General features: G+C 44.0%; 1 protein-coding gene across 1 annotated transcript in view; it reads left to right on the forward strand.

Annotated features, from left to right (window-relative positions):
- Positions 1–20,205, forward strand: part of mao (monoamine oxidase) — a 51,692-nt gene that overhangs the window by 22,651 nt on the left and 8,836 nt on the right. The window contains exons 2-13 of the mRNA XM_014164473.2: positions 934–1,028; positions 1,319–1,456; positions 13,167–13,271; positions 13,428–13,519; positions 13,687–13,828; positions 16,316–16,465; positions 17,254–17,413; positions 17,673–17,769; positions 17,869–17,922; positions 18,087–18,144; positions 19,232–19,329; positions 19,510–19,621. Of these exons, the coding sequence (XP_014019948.1) occupies positions 934–1,028; positions 1,319–1,456; positions 13,167–13,271; positions 13,428–13,519; positions 13,687–13,828; positions 16,316–16,465; positions 17,254–17,413; positions 17,673–17,769; positions 17,869–17,922; positions 18,087–18,144; positions 19,232–19,329; positions 19,510–19,621 (1,301 nt within the window). The remainder of the gene's footprint in view (positions 1–933; positions 1,029–1,318; positions 1,457–13,166; positions 13,272–13,427; positions 13,520–13,686; positions 13,829–16,315; positions 16,466–17,253; positions 17,414–17,672; positions 17,770–17,868; positions 17,923–18,086; positions 18,145–19,231; positions 19,330–19,509; positions 19,622–20,205) is intronic.

Here is a 20,205-nt window from a genome sequence, read left to right on the forward strand (position 1 = left end):
ACCCTATTACCCATGTAATGTGCTACTATGAGGGAACACTATAGGGTGTGATTTATTCATTTTTGATGAGATTGATGAGGCATGGAGAAGTGGTTAGGGGTAGAGGCTTGTAGGTCAATTACAGATGAAGTAAGTCACTTGACTACAGATGGGGACGTCTCTCTCTCTCTCTCTCTCTCTCTCTCTCTCTCTCTCTCTCTCTCTCTCTCTCTCTCTCTCTCTCTCTCTCTCTCTCTCTCTCTCTCTCTCTCTCTCTCTCTCTCTCTCTCTCTCTCTCTCTCTCTCGCTGTGTGTGTTTGGGATGTGAAAGTCTTCAGCTATTTTCTGCTCTCAACACTTCCTTGATATTGAAATAAGCAGGGGATCAGTTGGTGTGTTTGTCTCTTCCTCATGACATTTTTTATTTTTTAATTGGTGATTATTTGTGTACTTGTCTGACATTTTACTGCATTGTTAGGAGCTAGTAACATAAGCATTTCGCTGCACCCGCTATAGCATCTGCTAAACTGTGTACACAATCAATACACTTTGATTTGAGTTACACAACCAATACAAATTTACGTCATTTACAAATACAAAATGTTCCATCATCAACTTACAAAACACAATCATAAAAACAAATGCATTCTTCAGTAAAAAGGTCACCAATTAGCCACCTGAATTGCCCTAGCAGCACCAAAATATAACATTTTAGAGAGATTTCTCCTGCTATATCACTGGGCTATCCTCTCCTGTTCTACACAACAGGACAAACACAGGGGGAGGACAAGAGAGGGGATATGGAGAGGAGGGACATACCAAAATAATTTATGTTCAAACTTGGATTGTTTACACAAAATGTTTCTTCATTTCATCAACATTAGATGTTCAGCTGGCATGTTTACACTAACCTCTCCCTCTCCCTCTCTCTCTGTCCATTCATGTCTCGTTCAGGGCTGAGTGCAGCTAAGCTGTTGAAGGAGAAAGGGCTGAGTCCTGTGGTTCTGGAAGCTAGAGATCGGGTTGGTGGACGGACCTTCACCGTACGGGTAAGACCTCAGTCAAACCACAGGCAAAGTGCCAGTCAAAGTGCAATCCCTATAAGAATCCAGTTTTCTCTCTGATGACAGTACCAGGTCCCTCTGTAGATGCTGTCTAGCAGCTCTACTTGTGTTCAAATGTAAAGCATTTTCAAGCAACTGATTTGGTTAAAGATTTAAACTAAATTGATCTCTGGGATTAGGATTGTCCACTTCTTGTCTGATGAACCCTCTCTCGCTCTCCCTCTCTCTCTGTCCCCCCCTCCCTCCCTCCCTCCCCCCCCCCTCTCTCTCTCCAGAATGAGCAGACTAAGTATGTTGACCTGGGTGGGGCCTACATCGGGCCTACACAGAATCGGATCCTCCGATTGGCTAAAGAGTACGGAGTCGAGACCTACAAAGTCAACGAGGAGGAGAGGCTGGTGCATTATGTAAAGGTGTGTGCGCACTCCAACCCTGTGTGTGTGTGTGTGTGTGTGTGTGTGTGTGTGTGTGTGTGTGTGTGTGTGTGTGTGTGTGTGTGTGTGTGTGTGTGTGTGTGTGTGCGCGCGCGCACATGCTGAACCCAGTGCGGGACCACATAGGCCACGTCTGTCCCTGTCCTACTTATTTCATTGAACAGAACAAACACAGGACAGATCCATGATAAATCCATGGGTCTCTCTGAAACACTGTTAGCAGGGCTTGGCTGCAGTTAGTATTGACCACTTCCATTAAACCTGGTGTACACAAAATCCTAACATCGCTGAGCCTCTCACATTAAAACGACCGTTTTTCCTGTAGTTTTGTTTGTCTTGCCAACGTAGTGGTGCGCGGACTAAACCATCTGGCACAGACAGGGGGTCACAGGCTACATGCATGTAATCATGTGATTAGATTTAACGCTCAGAGCAGCCTCAGAGCAGCCTCATAAACGTTTTCAGTCAGACACTCACGCTTGCCATACGAAGCTGAGATAGCCAACGTTTTGAATCGAATAATATTGCTTGTGAACTTCAGAGCTGTAACGATTTGACACTCTGGTTTTGGTTGAAGGTGAGTACAAACCCATACTGGTAGCAGTCATTGCTCCTGTTAAACAACGTCATCATCTCACTGGCTTCTTCTCTGCTCTTATTGGCTATTGCTGTCTCACACTAGAAGAGCATTGCTGATTTTGTGCCGATAAATTAAAACCTATTTGAAAATATTGGGCCGTCTGGCACTGCTCAAAGACGAGATCGATAGCCCTCAGATTGTGTCTCTGACAAGCTCACATGAAATGTGACGGCCGCGCATCCTGTGTAGGCAACGACATGGGGATTTTGTCTCCGATCTCAAAAACCTGTCTGGGACAGCTAAATCGGGGCCAAAATCGTGTAGTGTACACCCAGCTTTAGATAGCCAGAACAGAATCTGTTTTCTCACATTCTAATGCACAGGAAATGCATGTCTCTCTTCCAGTCATGACTATCTGGCCATGCTTGAAAGGTTTGAACACTATTGGGCCATGCCAGAGAACACATGACCTCACTCAACCCTTACCCCTAACGCTAGCACTCATGTCCACATCCTGGTTCAACCCTAACCCGCAACCACAACCCTAACCCTAGCTTCATGTCCACAACCTGGTTCAACCCTAACCCGCAACCACAACCCTAACCCTAGCTTCATGTCCACATCCTGGTTCAACCCTAACCCGCAACCACAACCCTAACCCTAGCTTCATGGCCACATCCTGGTTCAACCCTAACCCGCAACCACAACCCTAACCCTAGCTTCATGTCCACATCCCTGTTCAACCTTAACCCTAGCCTCAACACTACCCTTAACTCTAACACCTTGGGTACATGGCCCCGCGTGTGCGTCTTCGTGTGCCATAATGCACATGTTGATTTTGTCTATCCCTACCAGATGTGATTATGACACGCAACTATGAGCCAACTATATTCATTTGGGGACAGGTATAACGACACATGAAACATCATCCATGGATGTGCTGTTGCTAGCAGTTTCTCCTGGGAGATGAACATTGATCCCCTTTTTAGCTGGTTCTTTGTAGAATTTTGACCCGGATCATACAAAAATTTTTTATGTTTCTCTATTCGGACGATTAAGCCACACATAAAAAGATAAACCTAGTTAGTTTTTAGTTAATTATCTTTGATTAATATCTCCTCGTTGTCTTTTATACAACTACTGTTTGTGCGGTTGTATCTTCGTGAAAACCAATAAGGAGATGGGAAATGCGGGACTTGCCGAGCGGCTCAAATAGAACCAAGTTCTATTTTAGTGTTTGGCATCACAGACGCATGCTTAAGCGTGCGATCAGTGTGGATAAAATGATTGAATAACAATGTACGTGTACATTTATTTTGAAACCCTCACACACGTAACGTGACCAGTTTGGATCCTTGTAACCCTAGCTTCATCAAAATCAAATCAAATGTATTTATAAAGCCCTGTTACAAGTGCTTATACAGAAACCCAGCCTAAAACCCCAAACAGCAAACAATGCAGATGAACAAGCACGATGACTAGGAAAAACTCCCTAGAAAGAAACCTAGAGAGGAACTAGGCTCTGAGGGGTGGCCAGTCCTCTTCTGGCTGTGCTGGGGGGAGATTATAAAAGTCATGACCATTAAGGCCAGATCGTTCTTAAAGAGGTTCAAACGTTTATAGATGACCAGCAGTATTAATTACCTCAGGAGTAAATGTCAGTTGGCTTTTTATAGCCAAGCATTCAGAGGTTGAGACAGCAAGAGCGGTGGAGAGAGAGAGGGAGAGAGAGAGAGGGAGAGAGAGAGAGGGAGAGAGAGAGAGGGAGAGGGAGGGAGGGTCGAAAACAGCAGGTCCGGGACAAGATAGCATGTCCGGTGAACAGGTCAGGGTTCCATAGCCGCAGGCAGAACAGCTGAAACTGGAGCAGCAACACGACAAGGTGGATTGGGGACAGTCAGGAGTCATCAGGCCAGGTAGTCCTGAGGCATGGTCCTGGGGCTCAGGTCCTCCAGGAGTGGAGACAGAGAGAGATGGGAGAATTAGAGGGAGTATACTTAAGTCACACAGGACACCAGATATGACAGACTGACTCTAGCCCCCCGACAGGCACGAAGTGACGCACCCTTCCTAGGGACGACATGGAAGAGCACTAGTAAGCCAGTGAGGCAGAGAATCCCAGAGCTGGCCAGGCAGAGACAGGACGGATCTTCACTCCTTGCCATTCACCTTCTCTCTCCTGGGTCAGACTACACTCAATCATAGAACCTACTAAAGAGATGAGTCTTCAGTAATGACATAAAGGTTGAGACAGAGTCTGCGTCTTTCACATGGATAGGCAGACCATTCCATAAAAATGTAGCTCTATGGGAGAAAGCCCTGCCTCGAGCTGTTTGATGTCCACATCCCTGTTCAACCATAACCCTAGCCTCAACCACAACCCTAACTCTAAACCCTACTTCACATAGTTCTGATAACAATATTGTCCTTTCCAGCATGGCCATCTAGTGACTACCCGCCCTCTCTGCCTGTGTATCAACCACATGACCCTCAGTGCACCTAGCCTCTCTCCAGCATTAGCGGTGAGCGCTAGCGACTGGAGATGCTAATCTCTGCCTCAAGGAGTTTTCTAATATAGTTTATCCTCCTCTGAGTGGCCCAGGAGAGAGGGAGGAAGGATAGATAGAGAGAGAGAGAGAGAAAGACAGAGAGAAAGAGAGAAAGAGAGAAAAGAGAAAGAGAGCTGCAGCCACCCCCATTTCTCTTTACCTCTCTCTCTTTCTTTCTCTCTCTCTCTCTCCAAAATATTCCTCCATATCTTATTATAATAGGTACACCACTGTTCTTAACACACAGCATGCTGTACCTCCTTATTAGATTGGTCCCTCTGGTTCCAGCCATATACTCAGGCTAACCTACTGTCGCTACTGTAAATCAATAGGCTCTCTGAACTGGTTAAGATGGCACTTCTCTTCCTGTTTCTACTGTATGGGCCTTTGTTTCATACAATGGTGTAAAGTATTTAAGTAAAAATACTTTAAAGTACTACTTATGTATATTGTGGGCTATCTGTACTTTATTTTACTATTTATATTTTTGACATCTTTTACTTTTACTTCACTACATTCATAAAGAAACGATTGTACTTTTCCCTGACACCCAGAAGTACTTGTTAATGGTCCACTTCCTACCCTTATCAAGAGAAGATGGTCGTCCCTACTGCCTCTGATCTGGTGGACTCACTAAACACAATTGCTTTGTTTGTAAATTATGTCTGGGTGTTGAAATGTGCCTCTAATCAAAAGGGGACCATCGCGCTCTCCCAGAATCTTGGCTGGTGCTTGCTTTGCAAGTGTTCATTTTTACATTTGGTCATTTAGCAGACACTCTTATCCAGAGCGTCTTACAGTCAGTGTATTAAACTAAGGTTAACAAGAATATACAACAGTCATAGCAAGTAAAGAGATTATGTTACCGTTACAGAGAATGTTGTAGTTAAGCGTGCTACTTGCAAGTATATATTTGTATTAGAAAATTCGAATTAACTTATTACAAAATAGGCCAAATGAAATGTAGTTCAGACCAGTGAAATACAAATGACAAAATAGGTATTGAAAGTATTGAAATACCTATATCAAATACATGAAACAGAAATACTGCCCATCGTTGGCACTAGCTACCTGCACTACTGTAAAACATGATATTTTCGCATACCCAGAATTATTACTATCTAGAACGCAAGTACGGGTATTCAGACGTGGCAGTAGTTTTTAGGGACAGTACCCTAACCGTAGCTTCAGGTCCACATCCCGGATCAACCCTAACCCTTAACAATAACCCTAACCCTAGCTTCATGTCCACATACCAGTTCAATCATAACCCTAGCTTCATGTCCATATCCCAGTTCAACCCTAACCCTAGCTTCATGTCCATATCCCAGTTCAACCCTAACTCTAGCTTCATGTCCATATCCCAGGTCAACCCTAACCCTAGCTTCATGTCCATATCCCAGTTCAACCCTAACCCTAGCTTCATGTCCATATCCCAGGTCAACCCTAACCCTAGCTTCATGTCCATATCCCAGTTCAACCCTAACCCTAGCTTCATGTCCGTATCCCAGTTCAACCCTAACCTTAGCTTCATGTCCATATCCCAGTTCAACCCTAACCCTAGCTTCATGTCCATATCCCAGTTCAACCCTAACCCTAGCTTCATGTCCATATCCCAGTTCAACCCTAACCCTAGCTTCATGTCCATATCCCAGTTCAACCCTAACCCTAGCTTCATGTCCATATCCCAGTTCAACCCTAACCCTAGCTTCATGTCCATATCCCAGTTCAACCCTAACCCTAGCTTCATGTCCATATCCCAGTTCAACCCTAACCCTAGCCAGTCTTGCTTCTGTAGACACAGACTACTAAGAACTGGACATGGTCTTTTTGCGTCACTATAGTCCACATGCTTCTGAGGAGCTCCCATTCTTAGAGTAACCAAATGCAATGATTGGCTTCAGGGAAGTAGACATGAATCAATGTGAGTGTTAATTCAGCCCTTCTGTCTAGTCACTCTAGTCACACTGTAGTTTTATTGACATGATCTATTTCAGCCTGCCACAGCCTGCCTGACATGCCACAAGCATGTGGAATAATGTAGATAGCAGTTACGAATGTGTGCTGCTGGTCACACGTCAAATTTGGCAAGAGACTCCACTGACTTATGGGCTCTAAATACACTGTGTCTCTCCGTGTGAAATCACGTTTCCAGCTGATTTTCTGCAATGAAAGGTTTCCTTTCTGAAAAGGATATTTGTTCCTCATTTAAGATGTTGTAATGCAGCTAGACTCTGAGTTCTGACGTTACCAGCAGCTCACTGGAACCCCCGTGTGACTTTCTTAGCTACTATCTCTATGTCTGAGATCTGCATGTACACTCACTCTGGTACCTTCCTGGCTGGTTGCCATGGTAGTGCACCTCATCAAAAGGCACTCACCCTCAAATCAAATTTTATTGGTCACATACACATGGTTAGCAGATATTATTGCGAGTGTAGCGAAATGCTTGTGCTTCTAGTTCCGACAGTGCAGCAATATCTAACATGTAATCTAACAATTCCACAAGAACTACCTAATACAAACAAAGGGATGGAATAAGTGTACATATAAATGTATGGAAGAGCAGCATAGAATACAGTATATACATACAGGATGAGTCATTTTATTTAACTAGGCAACAAATTCTTATTTACAATGACGGCCTAGGAACAGTGGGTTAACTGCCTTGTTCAGGGGCAGAACGACAGATCTTTACCTTGTCAGCTCAGGGATTCGATCTAGCAACCTATCGGTTACTGGCCCAACACTCTAACCACTAGGCTACCTGCTGCCCCAGTAATGCAAGATATGTAAACATCATTATTAAAGTGGCATTAATAAAGTGACTAGTGATCCATTTATTAAAGTGGCAATGATATCAAGTCTGTATGTAGGCAGCAGCCTCTCTGTGTTAGTGATGGCTGTTTAACAGTCTGATGGCCTTAAGATGGAATGTCACGCCCTGACCTAAGAGAGATGTTTTTCTCTGTTTAGTTAGGTCAGGGTGTGATATGGGGTGGGCATTCTATGTGTTGTGTTTCTATGTTTTGGCCGGGTATGGTTTCCAATCAGAGGCAGCTGTCTATTTTGTCTCTGATTGGGAGCCATACTTAGGCAGCCTTTTCCCACCTGGTTTGTGTGGGTAGTTGTTTTCTGTTTCATGTATGTAACCTGACAGAACTGTTGGCTGTCGTTTTGTTTCTTTGTCAAAGTCTTTAGTTTTCATTAAATATAATTATGAGCACTCAACATGCTGCGCCTTGGTCCCCTCTATACGGCGACCGTTACAGAACTACCCACCACAATTGGATCAAGCAGCGTGCCCGGGAGGAGATGGATACCTGGTCTATGGAGGACTGGAGTGAAAGGAGAAACTGGACTTGGGGCCAGGTATTGGACAGGTATCGTAGCCTACCGGGGAAGAACGAGAGGCAGTCCCAAAAATTTTTTTTGGGGGGGCACACGGGTAGTTTGGCGGGGCCAGGGGTGAGACCTGAGCCAACTCCTCATGCTTATCGTAGTGAGCCTGTGCCTGCTCCTCGCACTCTCCCTCCAGTGCGCCTCCACGGTCCAGTATGCCCTGTGCCAGTTCTGCGCACCCGGTCTTCAGTGCGTCTCTCCAGTCCGGTGAGTCCTGTTCCAGCTCCACGAGAAAAGCCTCCAGTGATGATCTATGGTCCGAAGCCTGTAGAGATGATCCATGGCACGAAGCCTCCAGTGATGATCCATGGCCTGGAGCCTGTAGGGATGTTCCATGGCACGAAGCCTCCAGAGGTAATCCATGGCCCGGAGCCTGTAGGGATAATCCATGGCAAGAAGCCTGTAGGGATGATCCATGGTCCGGAGCCTGTAGGGATAATCCATGGCAAGAAGCCTGTAGGGATGATCCATGGCCCGGAGCCTGTAGAGATGATCCATGGCACGAAGCCTCCAGTCATGATCCATGGCGCGGAACCTGTAGTGATGATCCATGGTGCGGAACCTGTAGTGATGATCCATGGCACGGAACCTGTAGTGATGATCCATGGCACGGAGCCTGCAGCGACGGTCCCCGGTCCGGAACCTACAATGACTCTCTCCAGTTCGGAGCCTCCAGCGACGCTCCCCACTCCGGAGCCTCCAGCGACGCTCCCCAGTCCGGAGCCTCCAGCGACGCTCCCTCAGTCCGGAGCCTCCAGCGACGCTCCCCAGTCCGGAACCTTCAGCGACGGTCCGCAGCCCCGAGTCTTCAGCGACGGTCCGCAGCCCCGAGTCTTCAGCGGCGGTCCGCAGCCCCGAGTCTTCAGCGACGGTCCGCAGCCCCGAGTCTTCAGCGACGGTCCGCAGCCCCGAGTCTTCAGCGGCGGTCCGCAGCCCCGAGTCTTCAACGGCAGTCGGCGTTTCAAAGCCTCCGGCGATGATCCACAGTCTGGTTCCTCCGGCAACACAGAAGCGGGGGGATCAGCGGGCGGTGGGGGTGCTACGCCCCGAACCAGAGCCGCCGCCAAGTACAGATGCCCACCCGGACCCTCCCCTACAGGTTCAGGTTTCCGGCCAGGAGTCCGCACCTTTGGGGGGGGTTACTGTCACGCCCTGACCTAAGAGAGCTGTTTTTCTCTGTTTAGTTAGGTCAAGGTGTGATATGGAGTGGGCATTCTATGTGTTGTGTTTCTATGTTTTGGTTTCCAATCAGTTTCCAATCAGAGGCAGCTGTCTATTGTTGTCTCTGATTGGGAGCCATACTTAGGCAGCCTTTTCCCACCTGGTTTGTGTGGGTAGTTGTTTTCTGTTTCATGTATGTAACCTGACAGAACTGTTGGCTGTCGTTTTGTTTCTTTGTCAAAGTCTTTAGTTTTCATTAAATATAATTATGAGCACTCAACACGCTGCACCTTGGTCCCCTCTATATGACAGCCGTTACATGGAAGCTATTTTTCAGCCTCGGTCCCAGCTTTGATGCACCTGTACTAACCTCGCTCTAGATGGTAGCGGGGTGAACAGGCAGTGGCTCAGGTGGTTGTTGTCCTTGATGATCTTTTTGGCAATCATAACCCTGTATCACAGAGTGAGTGTGTGTGTTTGTTTGTGTGTATTTCCATCCCTTCCACCATGAAAATGCAACACCCCCCAGAGAGTGAATTATCTCAGTACTGTACTGTACTAGCTAATGTCATGTGGATAACTCAGGTGCGATATCGGTTCTAACTGATAAGGACACATTACAACCGTAGCTCTTTTCATCAAGACTTGGACATTCCATTGATTGTAACTAGGACAAATGCCATACTGTAGAATATATCATAATAATCACTAGTTAATCACTAACTATATACTGAGTATACCAAACATAAGGAACACCTAATAAAAGATAGAGAGAGGGCAGAAAGTTTGATATATATTTTGTATGTTGTACATGTACTTATGCTGAGTTCTTCAGCCCAATTCTTGCATATCCTGAGTGCAGGCCCTAAGAAGCTTTGGATAAGTAGACGTTGATGTTGTGACCAAAATGTAATTAAAATAAATTAGGCTCAGATTGGGTTTAGCATGCCAAGAGGAACTGTGAAACAACTTTGTAAGACGAGTGCAGTTCTAGAAAAGCATGTACAAAGAATGTCTTTCATAAAAGTTGTACTTGAATAGCCAAGGTCAAGTCTTTTGACTGTTACAAAATTATATGAATTATACATGAAATGCATTATAGTCTGAGTTTCATGAAATACTCTTTGCAGACATTAATTTACTTTTTCAAGGAACAACATATAGTGCATTGCAGAGATGCTTTCATATTCAGGGTCAATCAACTTGTATTTTTTAATGTCCTATATCAAACACTTCAGGACTAAGGACTATAGGACTATAGGACAGTATAAGGAATTTAAGACAGTGTAAGGACTATAGTGCAGTATATGACTATAGGACAGTATTGGACTATAGGACAGTATAAGGACTACATGTATAGTACAGTATAGGACTATAGTACAGTATAAGGACTACATGTATAGGACTATAGTACAGTATAAGGACTATAGTAGAGTACAGGACTATAGTACAGTATAGGACTACAATACAGTATAAGGACAATAGTACAGTATAGGACTATAGTACAGTATAGGACTATAGTACAGTATAGGACTATAGTACAGTATAAGGACTATAGTACAGTATAAGGACTATAAGATAGTATATGACTATAGGACAGTATAAGGACTATAAGATACTATATGACTATAGGACATTATAAGGACTATGGGACAGTATAGGACTATAGGACAGTATAAGGAATATAAGACAGTATAAGCACTATAGTGCAGTATATGACTATAGGACAGTATAAGGACTACATGTATAGTACAGTATAGGACTATAGTACAGTATAAGGACTATAGTACAGTATAGGACTATAGGTAGGACAGTATAGGACTATAGGACATTATAAGAGGCCTATAGTACAGTATAAGGACTATAGTAGAGTATAGGACTATAGTACAGTATAGGGACTATAGGTCCACAGCTTCCTCACCATTGTCTATGCACTGTATGTCAGACACTGTCTCTCCTTCCCTCCTTCTCTCTCTCTCTCTCTCTCTCTCTCTCTCTCTCTCTCTCTCTCTCTCTCTCTCTCTCTCTCTCTCTCTCTCTCTCTCTCTAGTAGTTATATGTTTAATGGGCCTTCAGGTAGATCCATTTAACTGTCAACCTAAGTGATTAATAGCAGTTATGTTAGAGTAACACAGACAGAAACACACAAACGCACACTGTTGAATGAACTGATATGGCTTTTCCAGTCTATTTTCTAAAGCCCCACATTCAATGGAAATGTCTAGAAATCACAAATAAATTAACTCTACACTACTTTACAAACCTGTAGGGGTTGAGAAATAGTGTGAGCGTGAGATCGCGATAATCTTATCTGCCTTGCTGAATGTGCAATTAGCTGCTATCTTTGATCTGGAGTGAAATATGAAGCAAGCTGCCGTATCGTAATCCGCCCCCAACGGAGCTAGCTGTGGGGTAGGGATTGCCTCACAGTTCCCTCTGTCAGGGAGAAGGCAGAAGATCAATGTGTATAGGGAAGGGCATTCAACATGCATGGCACGTACACAAATGACTGATGATTAGCTGAGAGAAATTGATAATAAAAAGATTGTGGGAGCTGTTTTGTTAGACTTCAGTGTGGCTTTAGACCTTAACGATCATAGTATGCTGCTGGAAAAACTTACAGTATATCTTATGTCTTTACACACCCTGCTATATTGTGGATTGAGAGTTACCTGTCTAAGAGAACACAGAGGGTGTTGTTTAATTTTAACCTCTCCAACATAATTCAGGTAGAATCAGGCATTCCCCAGGGCAGCTGTCTAGGCCCCTTACTTTTTTCAATCTTTGCTAATGACCTGCCACTGGCTCTGAGTAAAGCCTGTGTGTCTACGTATATGGATGACTCACCACTATACACGTCAGCTAGTACAGTGAGTGAAATCACTGCAACACTTAACAAAGAGCTGCAGTCAGTTTCAGAATGGGTGGCAAGGAATTAGTTAGTCCTAAATATATTGTATTTGGGACAAATAATTCACTAAACCCTAAACCTCAGCTAAATCTTGTAATGAATAGTGTGGAAGTTGGGGAGATTGAACTGCTTGGAGTAACCCTGGATTGTAAACTGTTATGGTCAAAACATTTTGATGCAACAGTAGCTAAGGTGGGGAGAGGTCTGTCCATAATACAACAGTTCGGCCTTCTTAACTACAATATCAACAAGGCAGGTTCTACAGGTCCTAGTTATATTGCACCACAAAGAGGGACTTAGGAAAATTACAACTGGTCCAGAACAGGGTAGCATGGCTGACTTTTAAATGTACACGTAGATCTGTCTGTTTAAACTACTAGCACACAGCTCAGAAACCCATGCATACTCCACAAGACATGCCACCAAGTCCAGAACAGACTATGGGAGGCGCACAGTACTACATAGAGTCATGGCTACATGGAACTCTATTCCACATCAAGTAACTGATGCAAGCAGTAAAATCTGATTTAAAAAACAGATAAAAATACATCTTATGGAACAGTGAGGACTGTGAAGAGTCACACACGCAGGTACAAATACACGGATACAAACACACATAACATACACACTATACACACACGTACATCTGAATAGTGTTGGAGTAGAGTAGTGGCCTGAGGGCACACACTTAATGTATTGTGAAATCTGTTGTAAAATGCATTTTAATGTTATTTCTTTGTTATAATGTCGTTACTGCCGTATTTAGCTTCCTTGGCAGCAGCTAATGGGGATTCATAATAGATACAAATACAAATGTGTAGTTCAGTTCAGAATGTCAGTAGAACCGAAACATTTGCAAAATATTGCTTTTTCAGATCGCTATTAGTCTATGGTGATGATGATGATGCTGATGATGAAGATAATGCTGTTACTGCTGATGATGATGAGGAGGAGGATGATGAATACAAAGACTAAGATGATGATGAAGATTAATATTACGATGACGAGGAGGATGATGAAGATGATGACGATGTTGAAGATAACTAACCTTTCCATGTCTTCTCTCATGCATGTTGTGTCCTACAGGGAAAGTCCTACCCATTCAGAGGCTCCTTCCCCCCCATGTGGAATCCATTTGCCCTGATGGACTACAACAACCTGTGGAGGAAGATGGATGAGATGGGCAGCGAGGTAAACACACAAAGCATCCTTTTCTGTCTAGTGCAGCCATCCCCTCCAAATCTCAGGCCCAATCCCAATCCCAAACCAACCCCTACTCCCTAGTCTCTAGCCATTGATACTTCTTGATGGTCCTACCCTCATAGTGTGTTTGTGTGTGTGTTCCAGATCCCCAGAGAGGCTCCATGGAGGGCTCCCCATGCTGAGGAGTGGGACAAGATGACCATGAAGCAGCTCTTTGACAAGATCTGCTGGACCAGGTACTATACTACACCCATTTCACAATACACACAGGACCATTCAACCTCATGGAGCATCATTCAATAATGTTACACTTTTTATAGTCTTTGTGATTGAGTGATTACGTGTGTGTGTTGTATGTTGTCTGTGTGTGTGCGCATGTGCATGCTCCTCCCTCTCCTCACAGTTCTGCGAGGCGGTTTGCCACTCTGTTTGTGAACGTGAACGTGACCTCTGAACCCCACGAGGTGTCGGCCCTGTGGTTCCTCTGGTACGTCAAGCAGTGTGGAGGGACCATGAGGATTTTCTCCACCACCAACGGAGGACAGGTACTGTACACAACTGTCTGTCTGTCTGTCTGTCTGTCTGTCTGTCTGTCTGTCTGTCTGTCTGTCTGTCTGTCTGTCTGTCTGTCTGTCTGTCTGTCTGTCTGTCTGTCTGTCTGTCTGTCTGTCTGTCTGTCTGTCTGTCTGTCTGTCTGTCTGTCTGTCTGTCTGTCTGTCTGTCTGCCTGCCTGCCTGCCTGCCTGCCTGCCTGCCTGGCTATCTCTCTGACCATGTGGACTGGCTCTTCCATATCCATACAGGGTTCTACACACTTAGAAAAAGACAAGTGTCTTTTAAGGCAAAGGGTTCTACCTAGAATCTTTAACATCCTAAGAACCATTTTTGGAAGGAAGGGTTCTTTGATGATTCTTTGGCAAGAAGGATTATATAGATGGCAAAAGGGTTCTTTGGAAGGCAAGAAGGGTTCTACATAGAAACATATATTATATTTCCCAGCATGCTCTATTGCAGGGAGATTTTCAGAATTGTTTGTTTTCTAAACTAATCCAACCTGTTAGTAGTTGGACTTATTGCACCCGTTACTGGAATGGTTGTTCCAGTTTAGATGATGAGGTAGTTAATCTTCCCTACCCTGGCAGTCATTCTGAATACAGGTGATAAAAAAAATCCACTTGTAGGATATCCTAACTCTGGCTAGATTACAATAGGAATTGCATATCACTTTGCAAGCCAACATAATGTGATTTGCAGGCCTGTTGTGGCCTGTAAACCAGGGGTTTCCTAACACCACTGTGGTAGGGTAGATAGAAATTCAAAGAAAGGTTGTATGATATATGTAATTATTTTAAAGTCTAATAATGCTGGTGGAACCTTTCATTGATGGTTCTAAGAAGAACCCTCCAAAGAGAAAAGTGTTCTCGGTAGAACCCTTCATAGAGGGTTTTATGCTGAACCCTTCATAGAATGTTTTAGGTACAACCATATACAAGGGGTTCTATGAAGAACCCTACATAGAATAAGGAGACGTTTGCCCTGTAAAATAGGGTAAGCCCTGTTTTTGGCTTGGGTTCTAGGTTTGCTGAGCTGAGCCTCTCATGCAGGAGCCTTTGAACTGAGCTCAGCAAACTATCCTCCATGTTAGCACAAAACATTCCACAACAATAACATTCTCATTTGGATTCTACTTAGATTGTCACTAACATGAAACCTCTGGTGGCAAAATTAGCCATTCAAAATCTTACCATTCCCTGGCCCTATAGAGCCGTCCTTCAACCCCCCCAAATTAGCCTTGTTCATTCCCTGCTCTCTAATTTACAGGAATAATCCCTCCCTCCACAATTGCTGTTCTTCAGAGCCCAGGGAGAACCCATTGCTCTGGTTTACATTGAAAAGCTGAGTGGCTCCATTGCCTAGGTGACGGTTGAAGGGGATGTGTTGGAGTAATTAGAGGATGTTGTTGTGAGGTCATCCACTTTCATTTCCTGTTTGGTCCGCCCCGCTCTCTGGCTCCAAATGTTTTCATTCAGTGTGTTTGTTTTCCAGGTAGAGCAATAGAGAAACCTAAGTTTGTCATGAGTTGATATAGCATTTGCTCCTATGTTGAAGTCAATTGTCATGCATGCCAAGCATAGTCGCACATTCTCTGCAGATAAATTGTCCTCAGTAGAGTACTGCTATGGTATGGAGATGCATAATAAAGATCCACTACACTCTAGGTCACTGTTCCAAATCCTTCTCCATCTGTTCAACTCAAAACAACTATGTGTGTACATGTGTTTTGAAACAAACAACTTTTCTTGGTTGCAGGTGAAAGTATAACATCACTTACAATCATGCAGAAATGTCCCACTGCCATCATCAGTTTTTGACCTGCCTTGAGACCCTGTAGTTATAGCTGGCCCAATCTCACAGTGGAAGGCACACAATGGGTTTCCTATCAGAGAAAACTGAGGGAAGTTGACACTAACCATATGGAGAGGGTCAAAGGTTACTCAGCGTTGTGTACTTTGTAATGTGGCCTTGCCAAGACCCACTCTCACTTTCCAATACACCTGACTGATTTCAGTTTACTACACTTCAAATGAGTGTTGTTGTACTGTCTTCTAAGGCCATGACAGCTCACCACAGAAACATCAGTCAACTGTCCCAGGGGGTCTGAGTGTCTTAGGTATATTTAGGGAGGCAGAAGAAGGAACAGAACAACAATTTCATGTCTCATAGGGTGTAAATCTGGCACTGATGTCATTAGGATTAGGATAGCGCGTATTCTGACGTTAGGATTCAGCCTGTAGAGAATACTACATCTAACTTTGTCAAAAGTACTGCACTTCAGTAATAGTCCACTGTAAAATAAATGTGTCTTTTCCTGTCTTGTGTTTTTCCCAACCCTCTGAACATTACACAAACACACAGAGGCTGGAAACAGCACGGGGTCAGTCGCAGAGCAGCGCCCTCTTGGAGCAGGTTAGGCCTTATTACCATTCCGTGTATTTGATTCATATGACTGATGATACAGTATTTACATTTCAGGAGAGGAAGTTTGTGGGCGGTTCCAGCCAGATCAGTGAGTGTATGGCCAAGGAGCTGGGTGAGTGTGTCAAGATGGAATCTCCCGTCTACAGGATCGATCAGACAGGGGACATGGTCGAGGTTGAGACTCTCAACAAGGAAACATACAAGGTGGGTGAGAGAGCAGTCATCTCCAATCCATCAACCTATTGATGATGTCAGCCCACACTGTAAAAAAATGCAACTTGTTTTTACGATAACTTACTTGTACCCAGTTACCGTTTAGTTATTATTAAAAAAAAGTAACAGTATGTTACCGTAACTTCCCAGAAAACTTTAATTTAACCAAAGTTTCTTTGGAATTGACAGGAACATATTCTACCTGTTTTTTTACAGTAACTTACAGGTAACTTGTTGCTGTAAGTTAGCAAAAAAAACTAGTTACGGTTTATAAAGTGTACATTCCACTGTTGTAACCAATCAGGTTGTGCCTCTGCTGCCATCTAGAGCTTGTATGTTCATAATACATGACACCTCATAAGGTCCATGTTGTGACTACTGTAAATCTGCATTCTAGAACTCCTGGAACATTCTAGGAATCCTTCATTTATCCATACAACTCTGTACTTACAGGGCCCCTTAGTTTGTGTGTGCGTGCGTGCCTGTGTGCCGTGCATGCCTACATGCGTGCGTATGTTTGTGTGCATTTGTGTGTGTGCGGGCGGGCGGGAGTGCATGTGTGTGTGTCTGTGTGTGTGTGTGTAAGCCTGAGGACATTGTTGTAAGTAAGCTGGTCTTCATCTCTCTATCCAGACCACATCCTCTTTCCCTGTTAAAACCCATTAAGCAGAAGTGCCCTAGAGCTGCTTAGTCTCCCGGGGAGAACTGGAGAGGTACACACTACACACTACACACCACGTAGGCCTCAACTCTTCTCTGGTGTGTTTTGTTTCTCCCAGGCCAAGTATGTGATTGTGGCGACCGCCCCTGGTCTGAACCTGAAGATACACTTTAACCCCGAGCTGCCCCCGCTCCGAAACCAGCTGATCCACAGGGTCCCCATGGGCTCTGTCATTAAGTGTATGGTCTACTACAGAGATAACTTCTGGAGGAAGAAAGGTAAGGAGGGAGGGAGGGAGGGAGGGAGGGAGGGAGGGAGGGAGGGAGGGAGGGAGGGAGGGAGGGAGGGAGGGAGGGAGGGAGGGTCCATGGGCTCTGTCATCAAATATGTGGTATACTAGAGAGATAACTTGGAGAAATAAATGAAGGACTGAGGGATAGATGTCCTCTCTTCCTTGTCTCCTTATCCATGTCTAATGATCCCTTCTCTCTTCCTGTCCTCCTTCTCTCCTGTATCTCACTCCTCCCCCTCTCTCAGGATACTGTGGCACTATGGTGATCGAGGAGGAAGAGGCCCCCATCAGCTTGACTCTGGATGACACAAAGCCTGATGGGACTGTGCCCGCCATTATGGGGTAAACACAGATATTTTGTTTTCTGCATCCCAGTATGATTACCTATAAAGAACAAGAAACTGTGGTAATAACTGTATTTCTCCGGTTCCTCTGTCACAGCTTCATCCTGGCCCGCAAGTGTAGGAAGCTATGTGAACTGACCAGAGAGGAGAGGTAAACATCTGTCTGACTGTTTAACGTGTTCAGTACCTACAGTGTGTTTTACTTCACTTCCTCGTGTGTGTACTATGCTAGTAGGAATGTCCATGTGTACTAGTATTGAGAGTTTAACCCTATCCCTTCCTTAACCCTTAAAAATGGGGTGTTGTCCCCTGTAGGAAGAAGAGGATCTGTGAGATCTACTCCAGAGTGCTGGGCTCAGAGGAAGCTCTGCACGTGAGTGGAACCATTACTACTACTTTTGACTACCACTACTACTACTACTACTACTACTACTATGACTACTACTACTACTACTATGACTACTATGACTACTACTATGACTACTATGACTACTACTACAACTACTACTATGACTACTACTACTACAATGACTGCTATGACTACTACTACTACTACGACTACTACTACTATGACTACTACTACTATGACTACTACTACTATGACTACTACTACTATGCCTACTACTACTACTATGACTACTACTACGACTACTACTACTATGACTACTACTACTACTATGACTACTACTACTACTATGACTACTACTACTACTACTGCTACTACTACTATGATTACTACTACTACTATGATTACTACTACTACTACTACTACGACTACTACTATGACTACTACTACTATGACTACTACTACTACTACTACTACTACTACTACTACCCTGACTACTACTACTACTACTACTATGACTACTGCTACTACTACTACTACTATGACTACTACTATGACTACTACTACTACTACTACTATGATTACTACTACTACTACTACTACTACTATGACTACTATTACTACTACTACTACTAGCTACTATTCTATGAAAACATTACATCATATTGTAGATAGAAGTAGAATTGTGAACCACTCTCAAATACATTGACAGCTATGGATGCAAGCACTGACCGTCAATTATAGTTTTAACCATGTTTTGAGACTGTACAGTATTTGTTAATATTTAATTTGTACATCATGACTATGTCATTAGAGATCAGATCAGTCAGCACCTAAAATCATCAGAGGTAATTAACACACACACACACACACACACACACACACACACACACACACACACACACACACACACACACACACACACACACACACACACACACACACACACTGTGACACACACACACACTAAGCTCATCAGGCATTTCTAAGTTTTATTCTTAAACAATCAATGGGTATGTATCATAAATGTATAGGTCCAAGGATGGATGTAGCAACTAAGGATTGTAGCTTTCAGTTTGATATGAGTACTAACCCCCAATCCTCTCTCGCCCAGCCTGTGCACTATGAGGAGAAGAACTGGTGTGAGGAGGAGTATTCTGGAGGCTGCTACACTGCTTACTTCCCCCCTGGTATACTCACCCAGTACGGCAAGTAAGTAGCAGACACACACACACACACACACACACACACACACACACACACACACACACACACACACACACACACACACACACACACACACACACACACACAGTGACGTTATCTAACCTTTTATTTAACCTTTATACCTCCTCTCCTTCCGCTCCCTCTTCTCCTCCCTTCTCTTTTTAGGGTTCTCAGGAAGCCAGTAGGCAGACTGTACTTTGCAGGCACTGAGACAGCTACTGAGTGGAGTGGCTACATGGAGGGGGCTGTTCAGGCAGGGGAGAGGGCCGCCAGAGAGGTGAGAGCCTTCACAATGCAGTAATACACTCCCCTACACTCTTAGAAAAAAGGGTTCCAGAAAGGTTCTTCGGCTGTCCCCATTGGAGAAACCTTTTTGGTTCCAGGGAGAACCCTTTTGGGTTCCATGTTGAACCCTCTGTGGAAAGGGTTCTTCATGGAACACAAAAGGGTTTTACCTGAAACCAAAAGGGTTCTAACTGGAACCAAAAAGGGTTCTTCAAAGGGTTATCTTATGGGGACAGCCGAAGAATCCTTTTGGGTTCTTAATAGCTAATTTTGTTCTAAAAGTGTACATATTTATTTGGACAGTGAAGCTAAAACTTTTTATTTGACTCTATACGCTAACATTTTGGATTTGAGATCAAATGGTACAGAATGTCACCTTTTATTTCAGGCTACTTTCATACAGTACATATCTGTTTTACCATTTCCAAATGAATGCACTTTATATCTAGTCCCCCCCCATTTTAAGATGTCATAGGTATTTGGACAAATTCACTTATAGTATACTGCATTTAGTCAAAAGTGTAGTATTTGGTCCCATATTTCTAGCATGCATTGACTACATCAAGCTTGTTACTC

This window comes from Salmo salar, chromosome ssa21, assembly GCF_905237065.1.
Source record: "Salmo salar chromosome ssa21, Ssal_v3.1, whole genome shotgun sequence".
In the NCBI taxonomy this organism is placed as follows: Eukaryota; Metazoa; Chordata; class Actinopteri; order Salmoniformes; family Salmonidae; genus Salmo; species Salmo salar.